The sequence below is a fragment of the Diadema setosum genome, chromosome 6, assembly GCF_964275005.1.
Source record: "Diadema setosum chromosome 6, eeDiaSeto1, whole genome shotgun sequence".
NCBI lineage: Eukaryota > Metazoa > Echinodermata > Echinoidea > Diadematoida > Diadematidae > Diadema > Diadema setosum.
This window is the reverse complement of record NC_092690.1, coordinates 35,987,061-36,007,054: the sequence shown is the minus strand read 5'-3', so window position 1 is coordinate 36,007,054 and position 19,994 is coordinate 35,987,061. Positions and strand designations below refer to the sequence as shown.

The following is a 19,994-nucleotide window of genomic DNA, read 5'->3' as shown; positions in this document are numbered from 1 at the left end:
TCTCTCTCTCTCTCTCACCCTTCCCCGTCCCGCAGGATACCAGGCGGCGGCATCGTTCGCCGTTAATCCGTTCGTCAGCCTGTCGATCGCCATTGACTGCCAGCGAGCTACAGAACAAGACACCGACGGAGACACGTAAGGACTCACAACACCAATTAATTATAAGGGGGCCTAAATATTTGTTTTCCACATCATCAGCGTCGTATGAGGAACGCTGTGTGCTCACGTGACGTTGTATAGACCAATCACTGAACAGGAAATCCAGGGGCGGATCTAGCTTTTGATAAAGGAGGGGGTTGGGGCGATATGCGAGGGAGCGTAGCGACCGAGCCCGAGCGAGCTGAGCGAGAGAGGGGGGGGGGGGGGGGGGGGGATCGGGAGGGTGTGGGAGGGGGGTGTGTCCCCCCTCCCACAGTAGGGAGAATTTTTTGAAAATCTGTGTGTGAAAATGGCGTTTTCTTGCATCTAAAACACCACTATTTTTGGTATAGAGGTCATTGCCATAAATAGAAAAAGTTAAAAAAAAAAGATAAGATAAAAAAAAAAATTGCCCCCGGATTTTTTTTTTTTTTTTTTTTAGGGGGGTTGTTGCAACCCCCCCAACCCCCCCTCTAGATCCGCTTCTGAAATCATTATTCAGGGGTAAACTTTTCCCCTCTCTTTATTGATTATGTATTTTTAAATGATGCGGGTATGTTGGCTCCGTCATTCCAGAAATGTGTGACATTGTCTATAATGGGTAATTCCATTAAAAAGGGTCCCACTAGTTTGCCATTGCTTAAAAATTACAAACCCTAAATCAATTTTACTTCTGAATACTCTTATTCAGGTAAGTACCTTCCTTTTCAAAGTAAAATATAGAAATTGCTTCTTCAAAGTTCCACATGAATTTTGACAAAAAGTGCAAAATCACAACGTGTGACATAACACCAGTTAGACAGATTTACAGCTTGTTTGTGGGAAAAAATGATAAAAGACGAGCAAACTTTGAACACTATAAATATAATTCATGCATCAATTGCGCACATAAATCCCAAGAAAGACGTTTCAGGTGTAAGTTTGACACGAGAAACCTTAATTTATGAGTGTGGAATCCATATTAAGGACCAATGTTTAACTGTTGTTATTTTGGTAGCAATCACATAGTTTAAAAGATTTCAAGAGAAAATTAGGTTAAAATAAATAAATTTGAAAAAAAAAAGACCAAATTATAGTTTTCACACACGTGGCTTTGGTGTCCCCCTAAATATTACGTCGGGGCACAGTGAGAGCTAATTTTTTGTGTCTTATCACAACATGTAGCTGTGGTTTCTTTGTAACAGGTATCAAAAATTGACCACTCTATATTAATTTGAAAAAAAAATGCAAAAATAATATTTGGTGTCCCCCTTACACGAGAAACATTGAAGAATCTTTTTCCTGGCCAAAAATAGGGGTTGTGTCATTTTTTCAATAGTATAGTTAATTTCTTACTTCAAAATAATCACTTCTATTGAAACGAACATAGAACTAGTTTGAAATATGTGGTAAGATGCCAAAATGGATGGTTCACCGTGTAAAGGGGGACACCAATGGTGTCCCCTTTACATGGTGAACCAGTTTTTCCCCATACACTTCAGTTTGGTATGACTTCCTTCAATTTCAGTTTAGAATGTTAATTTTCAGTCAGTTTTCAAGGGACTTACTAAAATAAAATATGAATGTTTTTTAAAGTTATGTTGAACAAAAATCGGATTTTCTGATTGTATTGGCCAAATAGGCATGTCACAAAGTGGGTCCCTATTTTATGGAATTACCCATATACATATAGGTCTTCATATTATAGTAGGACATGTATGTAAAATAATTTGCCCCCTCTTGTTTCATCACTTTGGGATTTTGTAGGCATTGAGCAAGGAATGAATATAGTTTGTACATTATAATCGTCTCCGAAGATTCCCTTCATTCTTAGATTAGATTCACACATGACACCGCTTCCACTGTAAGTAGGCCTGGATTGATATTAGTGTAGTAAAAGCGGGGATGGGAGGGGATGGGATGGGTGGGGGCCTTCTCTTTTGACATATACAAATGTATAGTGATGTAGTGGTAGTTTATTTGAATAGTTTTTTTCCTATCTTTTCTGTAAATATTCCTGAGATTATACCCGATATTGAAAAGGTCGTTACGTAATCCCACGCATTAACAGCATATTCCTTTTTTCGCACTGCAAATGACGTACTACTACACTGAACATCGCCCAGTATGGGGGGGGGGGGGGGGGAGATACCCTATATACAGTGTATGTATACTCACATTGTGAGGTGGGCTTTAAGATCGCAAAGCGGTCACGTTCCATTCCTTTTTGGCCAGCCTACTTATTATGTAGAACAGAAAAAAAAAAGGGGGGGGGGGGGATGATCAGCCAATTTCACCTGAACGTCACAAAATCCGCCCTTGTACCCAGGAAATGAGCGAAACATAGATAGAATACAACTTCAGTTCCAGACATTACCACATTCAGCGAGCTCGATAAACAGTGATATAAAATAATTCATACCTACGACACCAAGGAGCCTACATGTAACATGGATATCGAAAATTGTGTAGCGGGAAAGTCCCGTGTACGCAGTGTATACTTCGCCCATTCCTATCACTGATGCATTCAGTGGTATTAAGAGCGGGCCACATTCTTTCTTTCTTCTTATTTTTTCCCCCTCGACACTACTGTTTGGCGCCCTTTGACCTTTCATGCGCGTGAACATGCAAACAGCCGTGTACTCAAGTACCCATGAGTTCCGGCTGTATGTGCACTGTGAAATGTGCTGACGGGGAAACCCCTATTTTCGTTCATCACATCACAGCTTTTGTCATTCGACTTAGCCCATTAATCACAATGCACACAATTCAACACATTGTTCAATGTGTAGGTAGGCACACAGGCATTCCTTTCAATGCGTTATTGTGTTCTGGTATCAATGGGTATTGTGAAATGGTCATTGTTCCTCTCTAGGGTACGTCATGTCAAAAACTCAAACAAGTTAAGAGGCAAGGTTTAAAGGGATCATGGCAATTTTCAAAATAATCTTTACAAGGTTGTGTTTTGCTCAGTGCGAATGATTGTATACTTATAATATATTTTCTCAATAATCATTATTCTACCTTTCCATTTATCTATTTGTATTTATATATGTGTTGTGTGTGTGTTCGTTCGTGTTTGCGTGTTTGTTTGTGTGCGGACATGCATTTTTTTGCCCCTTTTAATATTCGACATGCCCTTTAATGACTTAAAAGCACAAGGCATGATTATACTTCCATAATATTCTTCATTTTTGCTTCCAAGTTTGTTCAGTTCTATTCATCGACATAACAGGAAGTTGGGTGCTTGCGGTTGTACAAATACAAACAGAAATCCGTAAAGCAGCAGACGAAAAAAAAAAGAAAAGAAAAGAAAGAGAAGAGAGAGAGAGAGAGAGAGGGGGGGGGGGGGAAGGAGAGGAATCATGAGAAGGGACCACAGTCTGCTAAACGGCTCAAAAATGCACGTAACCGCGTCAATTTTCTCAAAAAAAAGATATAACAATCCAGAATTGAATCAGCGTCGTGAACTTCGACCTTTTGTTCCGTGACGCGAATCTTGGCGGTCGACTTCAGAATTTGAGTCACGTGACCCTCCCCCCCCCCCAAAGTCTTATAGTAACAAAGCAATCCAACGTCTGAAAGGAAGTACGTGTGTGGGGTGTGGTGTTTGTAGCAAATTTGAAAGAGAGAGAGAGAGAGAGAGAGAGAGAGAGAGAGAGAGAGAAAAGAGGGAGGGCGAAGAAGACATCGTTCTATGTCTCCTTTTTTTTAGATCAACATGAGTAAAAGCTCGTTCTTAAAAGTAAAATACCGTTAAGAATCAAAGTCTCCTGACGCAACTTTTATATTGTGTAGAACAGGTAATGATCGACAATTAATTCATTCAAAGTCAGGCATAGGATGGGATAGTTCTGATTTAACATGCAGTCCCACGTGCTTACATGAATGAAGCAGTGATGTTGTATATAGTCACGTGTGCCGGTCCTATGGATATAATTCCACACAGTTCTGATATTGGTTTGCAAAAGGGGAGACGGTGAATCTATGCGACAAGTAATAGTAACTGTACCTCCGTCCATGTTCAGGGTACGAATTGTGTTATATGCTAAGTATGATTATATTTTTGTTTTTAGGCCTATATAAAGTATGTGCAAGAGTGGAGATTTGTGTGCATGTCAATAGGAAACTTTTTACATAATCATGCCATTATCATTTAAGTTTTATACACTGTTATTGTGAGTAACTTTACTTTTTTTAAAATCATGTTGTGTTCTGCGTCTTCACGAAATATTTGCTGCTCTATACTAGTCATTATTATTATTAGTATTATTTACGTTTGCCTTGAGGAGATTCCAGGAAACTTGATGGTTCCACCATGTGTAGTCCTAAGAAGGAGTGCTTATTGTAACCTTCCTAAAGTAGATATAGTGATCAGAAGATATATATTTCTATCTGTGTTTATATTAACAACACGGCGACTGTGGTGTTTGTATAACAGGATTTCGATTGTAAAAGTATGTCGTGTGGCACTCATGTGCCATAATATATTGGAGGCTTTAGAGTAATTAACTCTATCCTTGCCATGGAGTCCTACTGTGGAGCTTACGATGACTGTAGTATTTTAAAACAATATGGTCCTCTGGGGGTTCAAAAAAATACATATTACACCGAGTATATCAAAGGCTGAGAATTTTCGCAAATACACGCTGACATGATGTGCGATATTCCGAAGACTAGGAAGGCTGGGAAATCCTGCTGTTAACGGGAAACAGACCCGTGATTCAGAGGGCGCTGTCATACATGGACCTTCGTCTAAGCATTCGCCATTTTTCGAACGTCCGAATAAAACCAATTTGTGGGTATATAACGAAAATGGTTAAAAAATATTACTCTCCGTTCGTTTATTGATTTGGCCGTTGTTAACTCTAGCTAGTTCAGCATAGTGACTGTACTGATTCTTAGCTTGCTTGCTGGCTGTAGCCGCGGAAACTTACGTGCCCGTGAGGCTTTATGATCAACAGTTGCCTAGCTTTACGATCTTCGTAATAGAGATGGCGGCGATTTTCACTACATGCAACAGCGCCCTCTTGAATCCTGGGTCCGTGTCCCTTTAACAGGGTATGCATAATGTCAGAGGTGTGGAATTGTCGTCGGACTTAAATTTTATCGCACTCTTGTTACGATCGCTTTTAAGGTCTATACTTGTAACCCATGAAACGATCACCGCACAAAATCAGTTCTATAATGCTTTCCCAAATATTTAGGACTTAAAGTATAACACATTTATTATTACACTCAGTACTGACTGACGTTGGTAATTTGTTTGTTTGCTGCAGTCGTATTTCCTGTTTCCATTGTTCCCATGGCGTTTTGGTCCGAAGAGTATAATGGACTTGGGCGAAATGAAAGCTATAATACTAACTATGTAACACTGGTTTGAATTGCAATAGGGCACTTTTGTTCAGGTGTTTGCTTTGATTCATACATTGTACGTTTTATAGGCTGTTTATTACAGCAAAGGAAAAAGTAAATATGAAATAGGCCTACGTGAATACATGTACTCTTTTATACGTGTAGAATTGATAAAATGATTTTTAAAAAATGGCGTACGAGACAAACGAAAGTGTAATTGCCTATCTGTGATTGTGTATTAGCAAGAGGGCATAGCATTTCTCACGTAATCCAGATAACATCATTAATCCAGGGATGTACTTCCACCTCCCTGGTTAATCGAACACCCACCCTCGATTGCGTAAACGCGACAACGTCAAGGAACTTCCCACTGAAATGTCAATATTCATAATGGTCCCTTATTCCTTAATATCTCATTCACTTCCGGACTAAAAACGGTCCTGTAAAGTGACATCATTTTGATAATCCCGCACTTTGCTCTTGTTTGATGATGATATATTAATCTAATATTGACATGCCCATTGTAATTGATTGCAATGGTCCTGTGGAACTTATTCATTGTGCACTCGTCGTCGCCATGTCGGGCGGGCCTGGGCTGGCTTTCGGACTGCCAAGAGTTATTTTGTCCTATTTTCGTAATGGAATTGAATAATTATGATAATGAATAATATTCTTCTCTGTATTTCGGAGGAGGGCTGTCATAATCAGCTGTTTTGGAGGTCCCTGCCAAACCATTTTTTGGTTGGGTATATACAGTCATGTTTGCATTAATGGGTATCCTCGCATGTACGACCCTTTATAGTATGTTTGTTAGTAAGGAGTTATTTAAATATTTGAAGAAAAAAAAACATGAACAACACAGATAAGTGTTTAAATTGTTTGTACCAAAGAAATGGCTTTGTGTTGAAGTAATAATTTTGTATTTCATCCATCCTCTGTATAATTATGTTGCTTCGAGAAATCAATAAATTCTATTATTTGAGAAAACAAAAATGCCCATTGTTTCGTGTCCCAGTGTTATCATCTCCTATTGTTGTTGTATGTTTTTGTTGCAGGGCACTCCATATCGCCATCGTTCAGGACCAACCTGATATGGGTCTGATACGGAGGTTGATTGAGCTCGTCAGACTAGCAGGAAAGTCCGTGGATATATTCAATTACATGCAGCAGGTAAGAACGTAGTCTACGTCGCGCTGACGTTATTTCTCTCCTTTTATGGTTCAATCCTACCCTTAATACGAAGATAAACATCATTTATAACCGGATCTGCGAGTATACGTGACATGATTAATTTCTTCGCTTTTGCTTATTGATGTGGTATATATACACAGTCGTGTATTTATAGCTCACCCTGCCTAGTATTTAATGTGTGTATACTGTCTGTCCATAATATTATGGGTTTTTGTGTATTAGTCACGTTGTAAATTTTATGTATTTTTTGTTTTCTTAAAGCATCGCATCATATTTCATTTTTATGCCTCCGCCAGGAAGTGTCGCCGGAGGCATTATGTTCTTTTTCTAAGTCATAAGCTTCTGCACTCTGTGTATAATATCACACACACACATACACAACTATTGATTAGAGAAGGGACATGTATACTTTGGGAACTGTTCAATGATGTTATTTACCTAAATTCATTTTAAACTCGTGTAACTTTTTTTGCACATAATATTTTGTTTCCATCGCTATTACTCATTTTCATGGTTTCACAGGCAGGCACAACGCGCTATAATTATGATCTGGGTTTATTCCCCAGATACTATTTTCCTGTTGTTTTTCTTTTTGTTTCTGTATGTGTAATATTCTTGTGATAATGTGTCAGAGATAATGCAACAGGAGGAAAACAAATGGAAGGTAGAGCGGAAGGAAGGAAGGAAAAGTGAAAGAGGGGAGAGCGATAGAGAATGAGGCATGAAGTGAACAACGGATCAAATTAGACATGGCTTCATTTAATATTGCTCAACTGACTTTGGTGGCCTTGTAACAGATTTCACTAAGGTTCACTGATCATTATACTGAGTATGATATCAGAGGTTAAAGGGATGGTATCGTATTGGTGGAAATGTGGATTGAGCTATTAACTTTTTGCGAGATACCAAGAAACCGCTTGTGAAATGATACAGAACATATTCTTAGAGAAATTTAGTTTATTAGATGAAAATCGGTTTTGAAATGGCTGAGACATCCAAAAAAAAGTAAAATAAAGCGATCCTAATAATACGTGTGTCCCACCCTTTATTACTATTGCTCTATTTTTGATATCTCAGCCATTTTACAACTAATTTTCATCAAGTAAACGTTGAATCCCTCTTGGAATTACATGATCTTTCATATTTCATAAGAGGTTTCTCATCATCTCAAAAATAACAAAAAACAACAACAACAACAACAACAACATCAACAGCAACAGCAGCAACAACAACAACAACAACAACAACAACAACAACAACAACAACAACAACAACAACAACCTGAAAACCAGAACTGTAATGATCCCGTAAAGAGTGGAAGCCGTGATCTTTCACATGACACGGGTATTACATGTAGATCTGTTGGGAGGGGGGGGGGGGAGGGTATTATAGATAGATGGGGGTACAAATTGGTGGGAGACGAAAAGGGCGAGGGGAGCGTACAGGGAGGATGCAAGGGAAGAGGACCAGTAAGATGTGAAATGCTATAGGGAAGAGGGAGGGGAGTGGAGGGAGAGGGGTGCGAGGAGGGAGGTGTGCGGAAAAGAGAAGGGATGGTGGGGGGGGGGGGGACATGTTTCGGAAGAGGGGAGGATGTAAGGGGGTGGGGTGGTTGGGAGGAGAGACCAGAGTGGAAACAGAAATTAACATTGATATTAGTGCCTTGCACTAGGAATTGTGTCCATTTTTATGACAATCTTCTGGCAAATTCATAATGGCCATCATACAAATAAAGAGTTACTTTTGACCATGTCACACAAGGGTGACTTCCAGAAGAATACTGCCTGGTCTGTTCTAGGAAGAATAATTCCTGATCGCACCTACAGCGGCAAATGGAGAAATTACGCTATGATAAAATAATATAAATACTGTTATGGTATATTGACGAGGATGACATACAATCTTTTTTAGGAATAGTGTACGTCATTATGTCACTCACAAACGTAAACGCATAAAAATCAATGTATCGTGTCCCTCATGAATACGGCCTAGTTATACAATATGTATGTGTAGGTGTATGTGCGCATTTGTGCTTGTGTTTATCTTTCACTAAATGCCTTTTCAAGTGGAAGGGGTAGGGTTGTACCTGTGAACATGTCACGTGGATATTATTTGCAGTGCAGCGTGTATATATGCCGAACTTTTTGTTTTGATTGCTAGTTAACAGTGGCAGAAGGCTTAACACTTGTGATGTGCAGCCATGAATGCCATACTATTCAGAAACAACCTGGGACATGCACATTTGGGACGTCTCCACACGCACACTCCCTCACGGCTGAGTGCAAGGAATGCAAATTAGAACTTAACATAATCTCGTATCGTACCTCCTTGCTTAAACCAACATTGAGTACGTGCTCAATGATTGACTCCTGTTTTAGTACTATGCGGGGATGTCACCTGATATTATTTGGTGTGGCATGTGATCAACAATAAGGCAACTTCTCTGTAAATACCTACAGAGCTTTGCACCTAACGTTGATTTGATTGTCAGTGTAAGGAAACTGGGAGGCGGAAACGTGTTTGTTGCGATTTGTAGGGGGAAAACATAACCTTGCAGTAAACCAGATTCTAATGTGTCCAAGGCGCACTTTGGCACAATCAAAATATCTATATACTAACCTTATTACAGGTCCATACGAACTTTCGTTGTTGAGCAAGGTGTGTTAAAACGCATGCGCAGACGAAGTATAGATTAGCGCTAACTTCTCTATTGTTCTCTAATTCAAACCGGACCAAAGTTACAGATTATAAGGCTAAACTAAGGTAAACATCATTTCAACTTAACTAATAATTAGCCTTAAGTAGCCTAAACTCTACTTGAATTACTGTTGATATGACTAAAATGAACTAAAATGGATAACACTAATTAGGTCAAACTGAACTAACACTAAATTAAACTAAACTATACACAAGTATTAATGTACCCTAAGTTTTATGCTTTCAATCTAACCTTTACTAAGCCATCCCAGTCTTAACTGCACTAAACTATACTAAGCAAAACCAGTATATTGCAACCGTACAAGCAAGCCTACTGTATGTATAAACTAAGCTGATATAAAGCAGACAGTGTCAACATTTACTAAGCCATACACAGACACATTAAAACGAAATGAATGAATACATGTAGATAAACGATGGCATTATCTTCACGGAAACGATGACTGAAGTGGAAACGTCGATTGGGAGAAACGCTGACCGTGTTGGCCTATGGTGATCGACAACTATTGTCAGTTTCGTGATTGAACGTGACCACGAAGTGACGATGTGAAGTACTATAGGTAGAGAAATGCTATATTAAAGGAGAATATTAACATCCACCCGTCCTTCTCATCTTTAATATGTTTATTTATTGATCTCTATCTATCTATCTATCTATCTATCTATATCTATCTATCTCTCTTTCTATCTATCTATCTATCTATCTATCTATCTATCTATCTATCTATCTATCTATCTAATATGTCTATCCATCTGTTTGTTTATCTGTGTATCTATCTATTTATTTATCTATCTATCTATCTATCTATCTATCTATCTATTCATCTATGTAATTATATCCCTATCAATCATTGTCAATCAATCAATCAATCTATCTATTTGTACATCTTTCTATCTGTATATCTATCTACATGTATATATCTCTCTTTCTCTCACTGTTCCTCAGACTCCTCTCCATCTGGCGTGCATCATGCAGAACTCGGACATCATTCGGCTCCTCGTCGAGGCGGGGGCGAACCCGAACGAGGCCGATCGAAACGGACAGACGGCTGCCCACCACGCCTGCAAGAACGGCAACGCTGGCTGTCTGGGCGCCATTCTCCGTTATTCGCAGGTCGACGTGAATCTCAACATTCGGAACTACGAAGGTGAGAGCTTATAGTAGATACCTTGTTGGAAAACAACATAAAAAATATAGTATTTCCGTGGCTATAGAAACAGTGTTTATTTCTGACACTGGGCATCCACTGGGTGCAACGAGTTATAATAAATGCACACAAAACAGGTCATGATCTAGGGGTAACGGCCTTCACAAACGTACTGTTCATTTGGGTTTCATGTCAAAGACATAATTGTTTCCTACAACCTACTCATCCAAGCCTTTTTTTTGAACTCCACTTCCAAGAAAAAGTTCTAACTCCACCTTGCCTTGGATATTCTCATGGCATCGGGGGGAAAATGCAGTGTGTGAGTCTAAAAAGCATCGTGCAGATGTGAAAGTGATATTAAGTTAATGTAATGTACCGAAATAGCCAACAAATTTCAGCTCAAGGGACTCGTAAATCGTGTACTAGTATCCTTTTCATGGGTTTCGCCCTGTTTGCTTTTGACATTAGTCAAATCACCCCTTCTTCGGCGTCAGGTACACTATACATAGGCTAACAGTTCGGTCTAACCAACTGTTTTCCCTTTTCCGCACAATGATATCCATTGACAAAGCAAACCAAAGGACATAAATTATCAGTCCATTCCGAGGAGAAAATTTGGAAATGGAACTGAAGACAATGAACACAATCTCACGTGCATGACTGCCCGCCTCACTACTAACAGTTTGCTACCGTTCGATTCCAGCCTTCAGTTTGTGATTATTTTGACTGGGTAGGGACTGCGAGAGATAATGTCAACGGGAGGAAACGGAAATGGGTGAGATGATAATACGAGGAATTGAACTATGAGCTGTGCCCGGCTGAAAGTGCACGGTTGGTACTTGTCCCGACTTGTAAACGTTAATGGACACGGCTTATAACCCTTTGCGACTTCGCTTTGTTTTGTTTTGTTTTGTTTTATTTTCATTTTAATCAAATTATTGTCTGGATGGTTCATTGAAAGTTTCCTTCAAACTGTATTGTCGGCTTTTGCTGTGTGTGTGTGTGTGTGTGTGTGTGTGTGTGTGTGTGTGTGTGTTTAATTGTAGAATAGAGAGACTTGCAGACATACGGAAGAAAAAAATGAAAAAGAGAGAGATAGAATGAGCGCACAATGCAAATGCAAAGATGCTGAGCCTTCCAAGGCAGATCATATAATTCTCGGTTGTAATCTATATACTGTAACTAAAAGAGAAAGCATATTTCGCAGCATTGAAAAGGCATTCACTGCATGCGTTTGTACACGTAGAAGCTACATATATTTAATTCGACAGTTCGAATAGATCCCTCATTTTCTTGGAAGCACTTTTTGATATCGCTCAGGGTGGTTGTTATACCCTACGTCTCTGACGTCTACAAGAGTCGGTGGTGTATATGAGTGAGTTTATGTTCTCGTTTGTTACTCTTTCCTTAGAACGGAAAGCACCGTAACACTCTTGCACCTGTTGCTTCTCTCTGCAGCCATGGGTGCCTTGAAGTGGTGCCAAGTTTACCTGGCTCTCGGCACATTACCCCAAGTTGCCAGATTACAAAAGATCTCTCTTCCACCTCCCTGTGTAAACGGAGCCCAATTCGAAAGTGAAATACCACACAAAGGCACAGCATTTTCGTGGTATCCCAGCTGGTTGGATACTTGTGGTTTTCCTCCTGCATTGCTCGTCACATAGTTCGCGACAAATCGAATTTATTTCGACTCTGTTCCATGTGAAAACACTGACCAGCAGATCGCTTTAAATTTATAATGTTTCACAGTAACTGCACTTACCAGACGAGCGAATTAAAAGTACGAATGATCGTAGGATATTACCATGTCACCATGCTGTAAAACAGATACCAGTTTCATATTGCGAATTCTGTGACGTTTTCGTGGAAATCAAATCTGACGTGATGTTGTAGCGTGATTTGAGTCTACGCGCAGAGGTGTTAGATATTTCAGACAGTTTAAACGAGAAAGGTAAACCTGAATACCGGAACCACACAGTGCTATAACATCTTTGTCAGTCACTCCGTCTGTCTGTCTGTCCGTTTGTTTCTCCTTTCCTCTCCATCTCTCTCTGTACGTTTCTTTTTATTTGTATCACATCTTTTGTGGGCTCCCTGAGTCCCGCTTCCTTCCCATTTCTGTCTCCAAAATATTCCTCCCATACCTCGGTGCTGTAGTTACACACGTAGGGTTACACACGTCTGTATACAAACAATAGACAGTTTCCAGTCAGTGATTTTCTTTCGTTACAGGTCATTGCGTGCTTTCGTATGTCTTTGATTGTTATATACTAGAGACGTAAAAAAAAAAAAACGCGATTTTTTTTTTCGCACACAAAAGCATACATACCAAGGTTTGTTTACCCTTTTTTACTCGATTTCTCACTGGATTTTTTTCATTTTTATCTCCCTTGTTTTCACATCAACAGGGTACACACCACTTCACCTAGCTGCCATGATAGGTAACCCAACGCTGGTCACCATGCTATTAGAGAAGGGCGCCGACCTAAACTCAAAGGTATGTCCCCGCCAGTGGGTTAAAATTCGACCCCTTGGGTTGTGTCCAAGGCTCGACCCCTCGTGGTGGTGTGTTTCCATGTAGTGTGTTGCTGGGGAATCCCCGGTATTTCCTAAATTCAAAGCTGCCAAGTCTTTCTGTTCCTGAACGAAGCTCTCTGCAAACGAAATATATTTCTTCACGTCTTGACAAGAGATTATTAAAAAACTTTCCATATGTTAAAATTATCAAGTGTTCTGTGATATCGGTGTGTAAATGTTACATCCCCGTCTCATTGCTACACGCTTAAAATAAGAATGAAAGCAAATTATGCGTCAGCAATTTCATCCATGTGTATGATTTGCCATTACAGCAGATGTAGGGTTTTTAGTAGGAAACCAGCCTTTTCAGGAATGATCATCCATCTGACTCTTTTAAGAATACAGTATATAATGTGTAATCATTTTCAGGAAATACTTCAGCCTTCCGATTTCTTTCTATCTGCCTTGCATATTTTGTCTGGTTATTCAACATTTTCTCCATTCCATCACAACGCAACAATTTGATAAGTTTCAAAATCCAAGAAAAATTAATGAAGGGGTCACCAAATTCTCTCAGAACAATAACAGTTGTAATTGCCGGCAAGTGGTGAAAGGCAACACAGACATTTCTATTCGCGAAAGTGAAAGAATCGTATAGTGTAGGTAAATGCCATTAATTGATGGCTGTCTTTCTTTTATCAATCTAGGATTCAAAGAATGGATGGACGCCTCTCTTCCACGCTGTCACCAACCAGGACACCAAACTGGTCCACAAGATGCTGAGCTCCGGGGCGGAGGTCAACGTCCAGTCCTACTCCGGCAACACCGTCCTCCACGTGGCCACGGGGCGTGGCTACACCGACATCGTCAAGATCCTGGTCCACTACGGGGCCGACATGAGTCTGAAGAATACGCAGTGGGACACTCCGGCCACCATCACCACTGATAAGACAGTACGTGGCTCTCTTACAACGCGCCTTTCTTTTCTGTTTGTCTGTATGTCTGTCTTTCTGTATATTTGTGTGTCCCTTCAGACTTTGTTGTCCGGAATTCCTGCTGTTTCTATTGTGAATGACGTAAGGTTTTGGTAGAAACGTGCTTAAAGTACCTTATATTGATTTCATATTTCCTCTTCCGGTGACATTAGCTCATCATTTATCATTGAAAGAGTCAAAGGCCGTTTCGTGTTATACATGTGAAACGAAGTTTGTTGCATTCAATTTTTCTCCAATTCATAAGTAATGGAATAAGAAGGATAATGTTGACATGTATGATATAAGATCGTCTCTTCTTTTTGTGTGCAAATAAGAACCCTTGTTTTCCCGCGGTTTTTTTTTTTTTTTTCTCAATGCAACCACAAAACATTCCATTTCGTCTGGATGCCGTAAATGCATGTGGGTAGAGAACAGCGGTATAGACCAAAATTCTTGCTCGAAGTATAGTGTCGGTAGGCCCTCTTACCGTAGGATGGTAGTCGGTCCAATAGACCACCAGACTGTGAATGACTCCCTCTCGGTATCTTTGCAGATGTCGACTCTCCTCCGAGGCCTGGGAGCTGGCAGCCCGCAACCAAACGATACATCGTCACCCTCCGCTGCTACTCCGGCCCCAAACCTACCCATACCAATCAACGATGCTTACCTGATCAGACCAGCCTCAGTAGCAACAACTAGTGCACCGTCCACTGCTTCTAAGCCCTCAACGGTCACCACTTTGACCACGGAGCGGCTAAAAGGGCCCGCCAACGAAGTCTATACGGTGACTCGTTCAGTGACACGACAGGATTCCGTCAACGCCGGGGCGAGATGCCGGTCGCCCGACGGTCAGCGCGCGATACACAAGCAGACACAAGAGCGGCTCCGAAACTCGATACAATTTCGTAAAGTCGTCAACGAGCTCCGAAGCGAGTCCCAGCAGCGAAGATCAGACGGTGGACCGCCGACTACGAACAGCGAAAAGGTGGTCGTGCTCATTCCATCGAGGGTCGACAGGGAAGGAAGGATATCGGTAATCGAGAAGGAGGCGGAAGCGGGAAGTGCTTCCAGCGAACGGAATGCTTTCTTCACTCAACTAGAGGAGAAGGTGAATGCGTCCACCACGGCATCCGTCGTGAAGTCGAAAGACGTGAGCAAAGTCCCGAATCACGCCACGTCTCATCCTGCACCACATTCGGTCATGGTCAACATCCAGCCCAGGCAGACTCCAGACGTAGTGCCCTCTAGCGAGAGAGGGGTGTCTCGTGTCTCTCCACCCACGGGAGGGAGCCCGAGCAACGTGAAGATGGAGGACAGGAGGGTAAAGACGGAGTATGCCTATCTTATCCACAAGGACGCACCGGTGGTTCCCAGTGTCAACGGTCATATCGGCGCATTGCTGCTTAATACCAGTGGTGACAGTGAGAAGAAAGTAAACAACATCAGCAATCTTCCACTGCCGAGGGATCCCAAACCGGAACCGAAGTCTGCCGAGGATTCTCCGAGGAGAAACGAATCTGCGCCGAGCTTCCAATGCCCGGAGGCAGCGATAAAACCAGCCACGCCCACAGTACTGTCCACAGTGGAGAGTGAAAACGAACTCCGCAAGAGCATGCTGTCGCTGCAATTCAAAAACAGCGGCGCTTTCCTCGGGATTCGCCATGAGAAGAAGGCCGAGCAGGTCACCAGCGACCAGGAACGTGAAGAGGCAGCTTCTGCTATTCTCGCCATCGGCTCGGCCTGCATCAAACAATCAGCCGCGCACCGACAAGCATCGCAGACTTGCGACGCAGATTCCACAGTCAAATCGGAACCCATTAGCCCAACCCCGGTTCTGAGCAGTACTAGCGACACCACCCCCTCTTCCCACTCTCGCCCCTTATCACCGCCGGTCCTTGAACGGGAAGGCGATAAACCACCCCCGCCCCTCCGACACGCAGACTACGAGGACGACGAACCTAGTCTCGTCATCGACGAAAGCTTCAAGATGAAATCGAGAAAGAAAACAAGGACGCCGACGAAGTCGGTGCCGAACCTGTCGCCAATGACGCCTGAGTTTACGGGAACGTCGAGCGATTCGGTGAAGCTCGGCAAAGTGAAAGTGACTGATCCCAAGAAACTGTGGAAGAAGAAAGCACTCGCTACGATGGCCGAGTCGGAACCTAAGAGGAAGCGAAAGAAGAGCGAAAAATCCAGCAAGGAGTTGTTATAAATGACTCTTTAACTATCGTTGGCTGCCATTGGGCTTACTATTGTTTGTTCATATACCTCAGTGTGTTGTAACCTTCCTTCGTATTACGTTCTTTTTCTACCAGAGAGTGTACTGTAAGACAACAATGTATTACCTGATCAGACTCCCCCCCCCCCCCAATTTCTCTTGAATACTAGTATGCGCATAACTTCAACAGAAATCATAATCAATCTGCATTCCATATCTCAAGAGATATCTGGATTATCAAGCTCAGAATTACACAGTGATAGGAAGTCTCTGCTTCCACTTTGCTTGATCCCCCGCATTCAAAATTCCAATTGACTCTTTTTTTTCTGTCTTTATTTAAGTTCGATTCGCTTTTTTTGATTGCCGTATGTTTACTAGTATTATATCCCCGACTTTAAGAGAAAAAAAATTCTTGCTTTTCGTGTTCCGTCAGGGAAAAAACAAAACAAAACAGCTTAATAAGAACATGTCTCTATGAAGTGGATATGGCAGACAAACAATGTACTTATTTCTCGCAGTTTATGTCACGATGGTGTATGCGAGTGTGTGTAGGCGTTTGTGTGCAAAATACTTTTTATTAGTAATTCATTTAACATGTTAGGGATGGCTCAGCTTATATGAGATAAAACAAAGGACTTCGCAGTCCTTTTCTATGTACACGTTATACTTTGTGCCGACCCTCTGCCACTTGTTTCCCCTGCACACTATTTCAGAGTAGCCATTCACGTTGTGGGGATTTCATAGAAGGACAATATTACATGCGACTCCTGTTATAACAAATTCCTCGGGACCGGCATTTTTCTTTCACTTTATCAAAATTTTGCTATGGCTGAATGATGAAGTATAATAAAGATAATAATAGATAACGATTTTTGGACCTGAATTTGTACCTCGTTGTATCTCGAGTTTCGTTATGAACGTTTTCGTTATAACGGAAGTACAGTGTTTACATGACGTTTTGATCGTCAATATAAAAATTTAATGAAGAAGATCGAAGGAGTTCAGATATATAAAGTACCTCGTATCTCCACTCAGTGAAAAATTCCTACGTTATTTGGTATGCCTGTGGGTAATTGTCCTCTCACAAAATTGTGCTACAGAGAGAAGAAAGGAATGCAGTGTATCAAAATCGTGGTATTGTTTGATGTCTTTGTTTTAACGTCTTGTGCCTACTTCTTTACAGAAATGCAATAGAAATGATACACTGAACGGCCAATTGAACGTACTTACGAGTATTGCTATTGCCACTTTTTTGTATAAAAATCATTATGAAGGAATGTTGTATGGATATTGGTTACCTTAGTGACGAGAGAAATCACTCAAGAAGGATTTTGCTCGTCATCCCGATTCTCTCCCCTTTGATGACAACTGTTAAGTGATGATGATTGCTTTAATGGGTTATATTTTTTTCATCGTCTTTATGCGCAATGTAGCATTGAGTGCTAGGATTTTTTTTTTTCAAGTTTAAAACGCACCGTCAAGTCTTTTTGCTCCCTTTATACACGCACAACCCTTAATAGGTGCTTTAAATGTTTACCCACAAGTCCAGTGTATCATGCAGCTAGAGGCAAGATTATTACACTGCATTACCTATGAATGATCGGATTATCGTACACGTGTAGGCCCAATGTAGAAGTTTGTGGTGTTTACTATATACGATGAAATTGACAAGGCCTATGAATAATAGGACCATGAAATACATGTAAAACATGTAAAATAAACATGCTTGTTTCTTTTAATTATTGTTTACATTTCTGCAGGCTTACTCACATTCTTTCGACATATGCCAATGCCTTGTAAGCTTTCGCGGAAATTCCTCAATTCCTGGTATTCAAACATCGCGACATGTGATTATCACTATCAGAAAAGATGTTTAGTCTTCGCAAGACATGATTATTATGCCAAATGACATTGCAACATATTCACATGATTTCAATGCGGATCTTGACGGACAGGTTTCTATGTAACGACGTCGCTGCCTGGCAAAAGATCTCAGACTGATTTAGGTAAATATTATCGTTGTGTTAATTTGGATTGCATTATTATTAATTGGTTGTTGTTTGTACTGTATTTTGCTGTGATTTTTTTCCTAATCTATGGCATATCATGCAAAACAGGTGTGTTTTGATTGGATTTCTGTTTATTTTATTTTTTCCCAAAATCGCATTGAAATTGATTTAAGTGGCGTTTCGCAACCACCAAATCGGGAGAAAATCTCCTTAACTGTAAATGAATGGCAGGACACATACGTCCTATCACCTTCACATAAGAACGTGCATTCACTTTATTAAAGCGATGCATTGCGTTGATGCGTGTTTCAGTCGATAGTCTTGGGAGGGAGCAGCGTGTATTCTGAAGAAGTTCTTGAGGTTTTCTGGTTGTTTTGTTTGGTTTTTTTGGTTTGTTTTTGTTTGTTTGTTTTTTTTTTTTACACGCAAAAACAGGAAGCCTGATCGAAATATCGCAAGCCAAATGTATGTGGTTTTAGCGTATTTGGGTGTTACAGTTGTTGCTGGTAACACGTAAAGAAACACTGCCTTTAGATAGCACCGCCTGCTGTTCCATTCTAGGAGTACATCAAAACAGTGATAACTCATTAATCGTGCGCACGTAGGGCGGTGAAGCATAAGTCGGCAATGATGGAATAGACAAAAACAATTTATGCAGAGACGTACCAAAACTCCCTAGTTGCAGCATTTTGATTTGCACTTGGCAGTGAGCTTAACGATGAATAGGGTAGCAATGTGTCGGACTGTGTAGCTAGCCAAATCTTGAGTTGGCTGTGGAAACTGAACGAGGCCACATTCAACCACGCCCACCCAACCAAGCCTTATCCTTTGCGTCGGCTGTTGGCTAGACATGCATGTTATTTCAACATAGTTTCGCAAGGGTATTGTATTTTGTAACACATTGCAAAACCCGTTTGCATATTGCGCAACTAATCGGGCCTATATACATATAGTTTTGTACAGCAGTCATTTCGTTTGAGCAACTACTTGACAAAGTTGCTGTTGTTGTTGGTAGGATTACACAGTACACTACAGTCCTTGGTAGTCTGTTTGATCTACACGATGGGCATTCGAAGCGCCGAGTTTTGTTGTCTTTTTTTTTTGTACAATTAGTGTGTATGTTGCTATGTTTACTTTTTCTTTTCTTTTCGCGTGTCTCATTAGTGTAGAGCAAAATCAGAACAGTTGTATATACATTGAAATATTCTTCTTGGTATTCATTGCATACCAAAAAAGAAAAAGAACGAAAGAAAAGGGCATTACTTTTGTATACATGTATTAAAAAGTGTAGAAAATGTAAAAGCCGAGAGTCGGCAGCTTTTTGCTCTAAGCACGATGTCTTGGTGTAAATTGCACAATAATTACATGAACTTCAGAATGTTATGAAATGTTTTAAAGTTATCGCACGTAGTACTACAGTCGGAAGACGCGTTGATAACTTACACATTCTTCCTTTATAAGGACCTCGAATTGTAAGCAAAATCAGTGTACACTGTACATATGGAATTTTGATTCGCAAATAAATTTAAAGGTTAAACGGACACATGTATTTGACATTTGTATATATTGCATGTTTAGTCTCGTATCCACTGACGCGTGTGTGTGTATGTGTGTGTGTGCAGGGGCGGATACCCCCTCTGGATCCGCCACTGGTGTGTGTGCGTGTGTGTGTATGTGTGTGTGTCAATTTATTGCTTTGATGAAACGTGTATTATTCAATGTATTTATAGATTCTCCCCCTGTCGGT

The 19,994-nt window shown here is 40.7% G+C and overlaps 1 protein-coding gene across 1 annotated transcript in view; it reads left to right on the top strand.

Annotated features, from left to right (window-relative positions):
• The window catches only part of LOC140229762 (uncharacterized), a 30,387-nt gene extending 14,100 nt beyond the window's left edge, over positions 1-16,287 (top strand). Inside the window, exons 3-8 of the mRNA XM_072309997.1 lie at positions 36-135; positions 6,528-6,642; positions 10,328-10,529; positions 12,938-13,026; positions 13,754-13,999; positions 14,574-16,287. Coding sequence (XP_072166098.1) covers positions 36-135; positions 6,528-6,642; positions 10,328-10,529; positions 12,938-13,026; positions 13,754-13,999; positions 14,574-16,232 — 2,411 coding nt within the window. The 3' untranslated portion in view covers positions 16,233-16,287. The remainder of the gene's footprint in view (positions 1-35; positions 136-6,527; positions 6,643-10,327; positions 10,530-12,937; positions 13,027-13,753; positions 14,000-14,573) is intronic.
• The last annotated feature ends 3,707 nt before the right edge of the window (positions 16,288-19,994 follow it).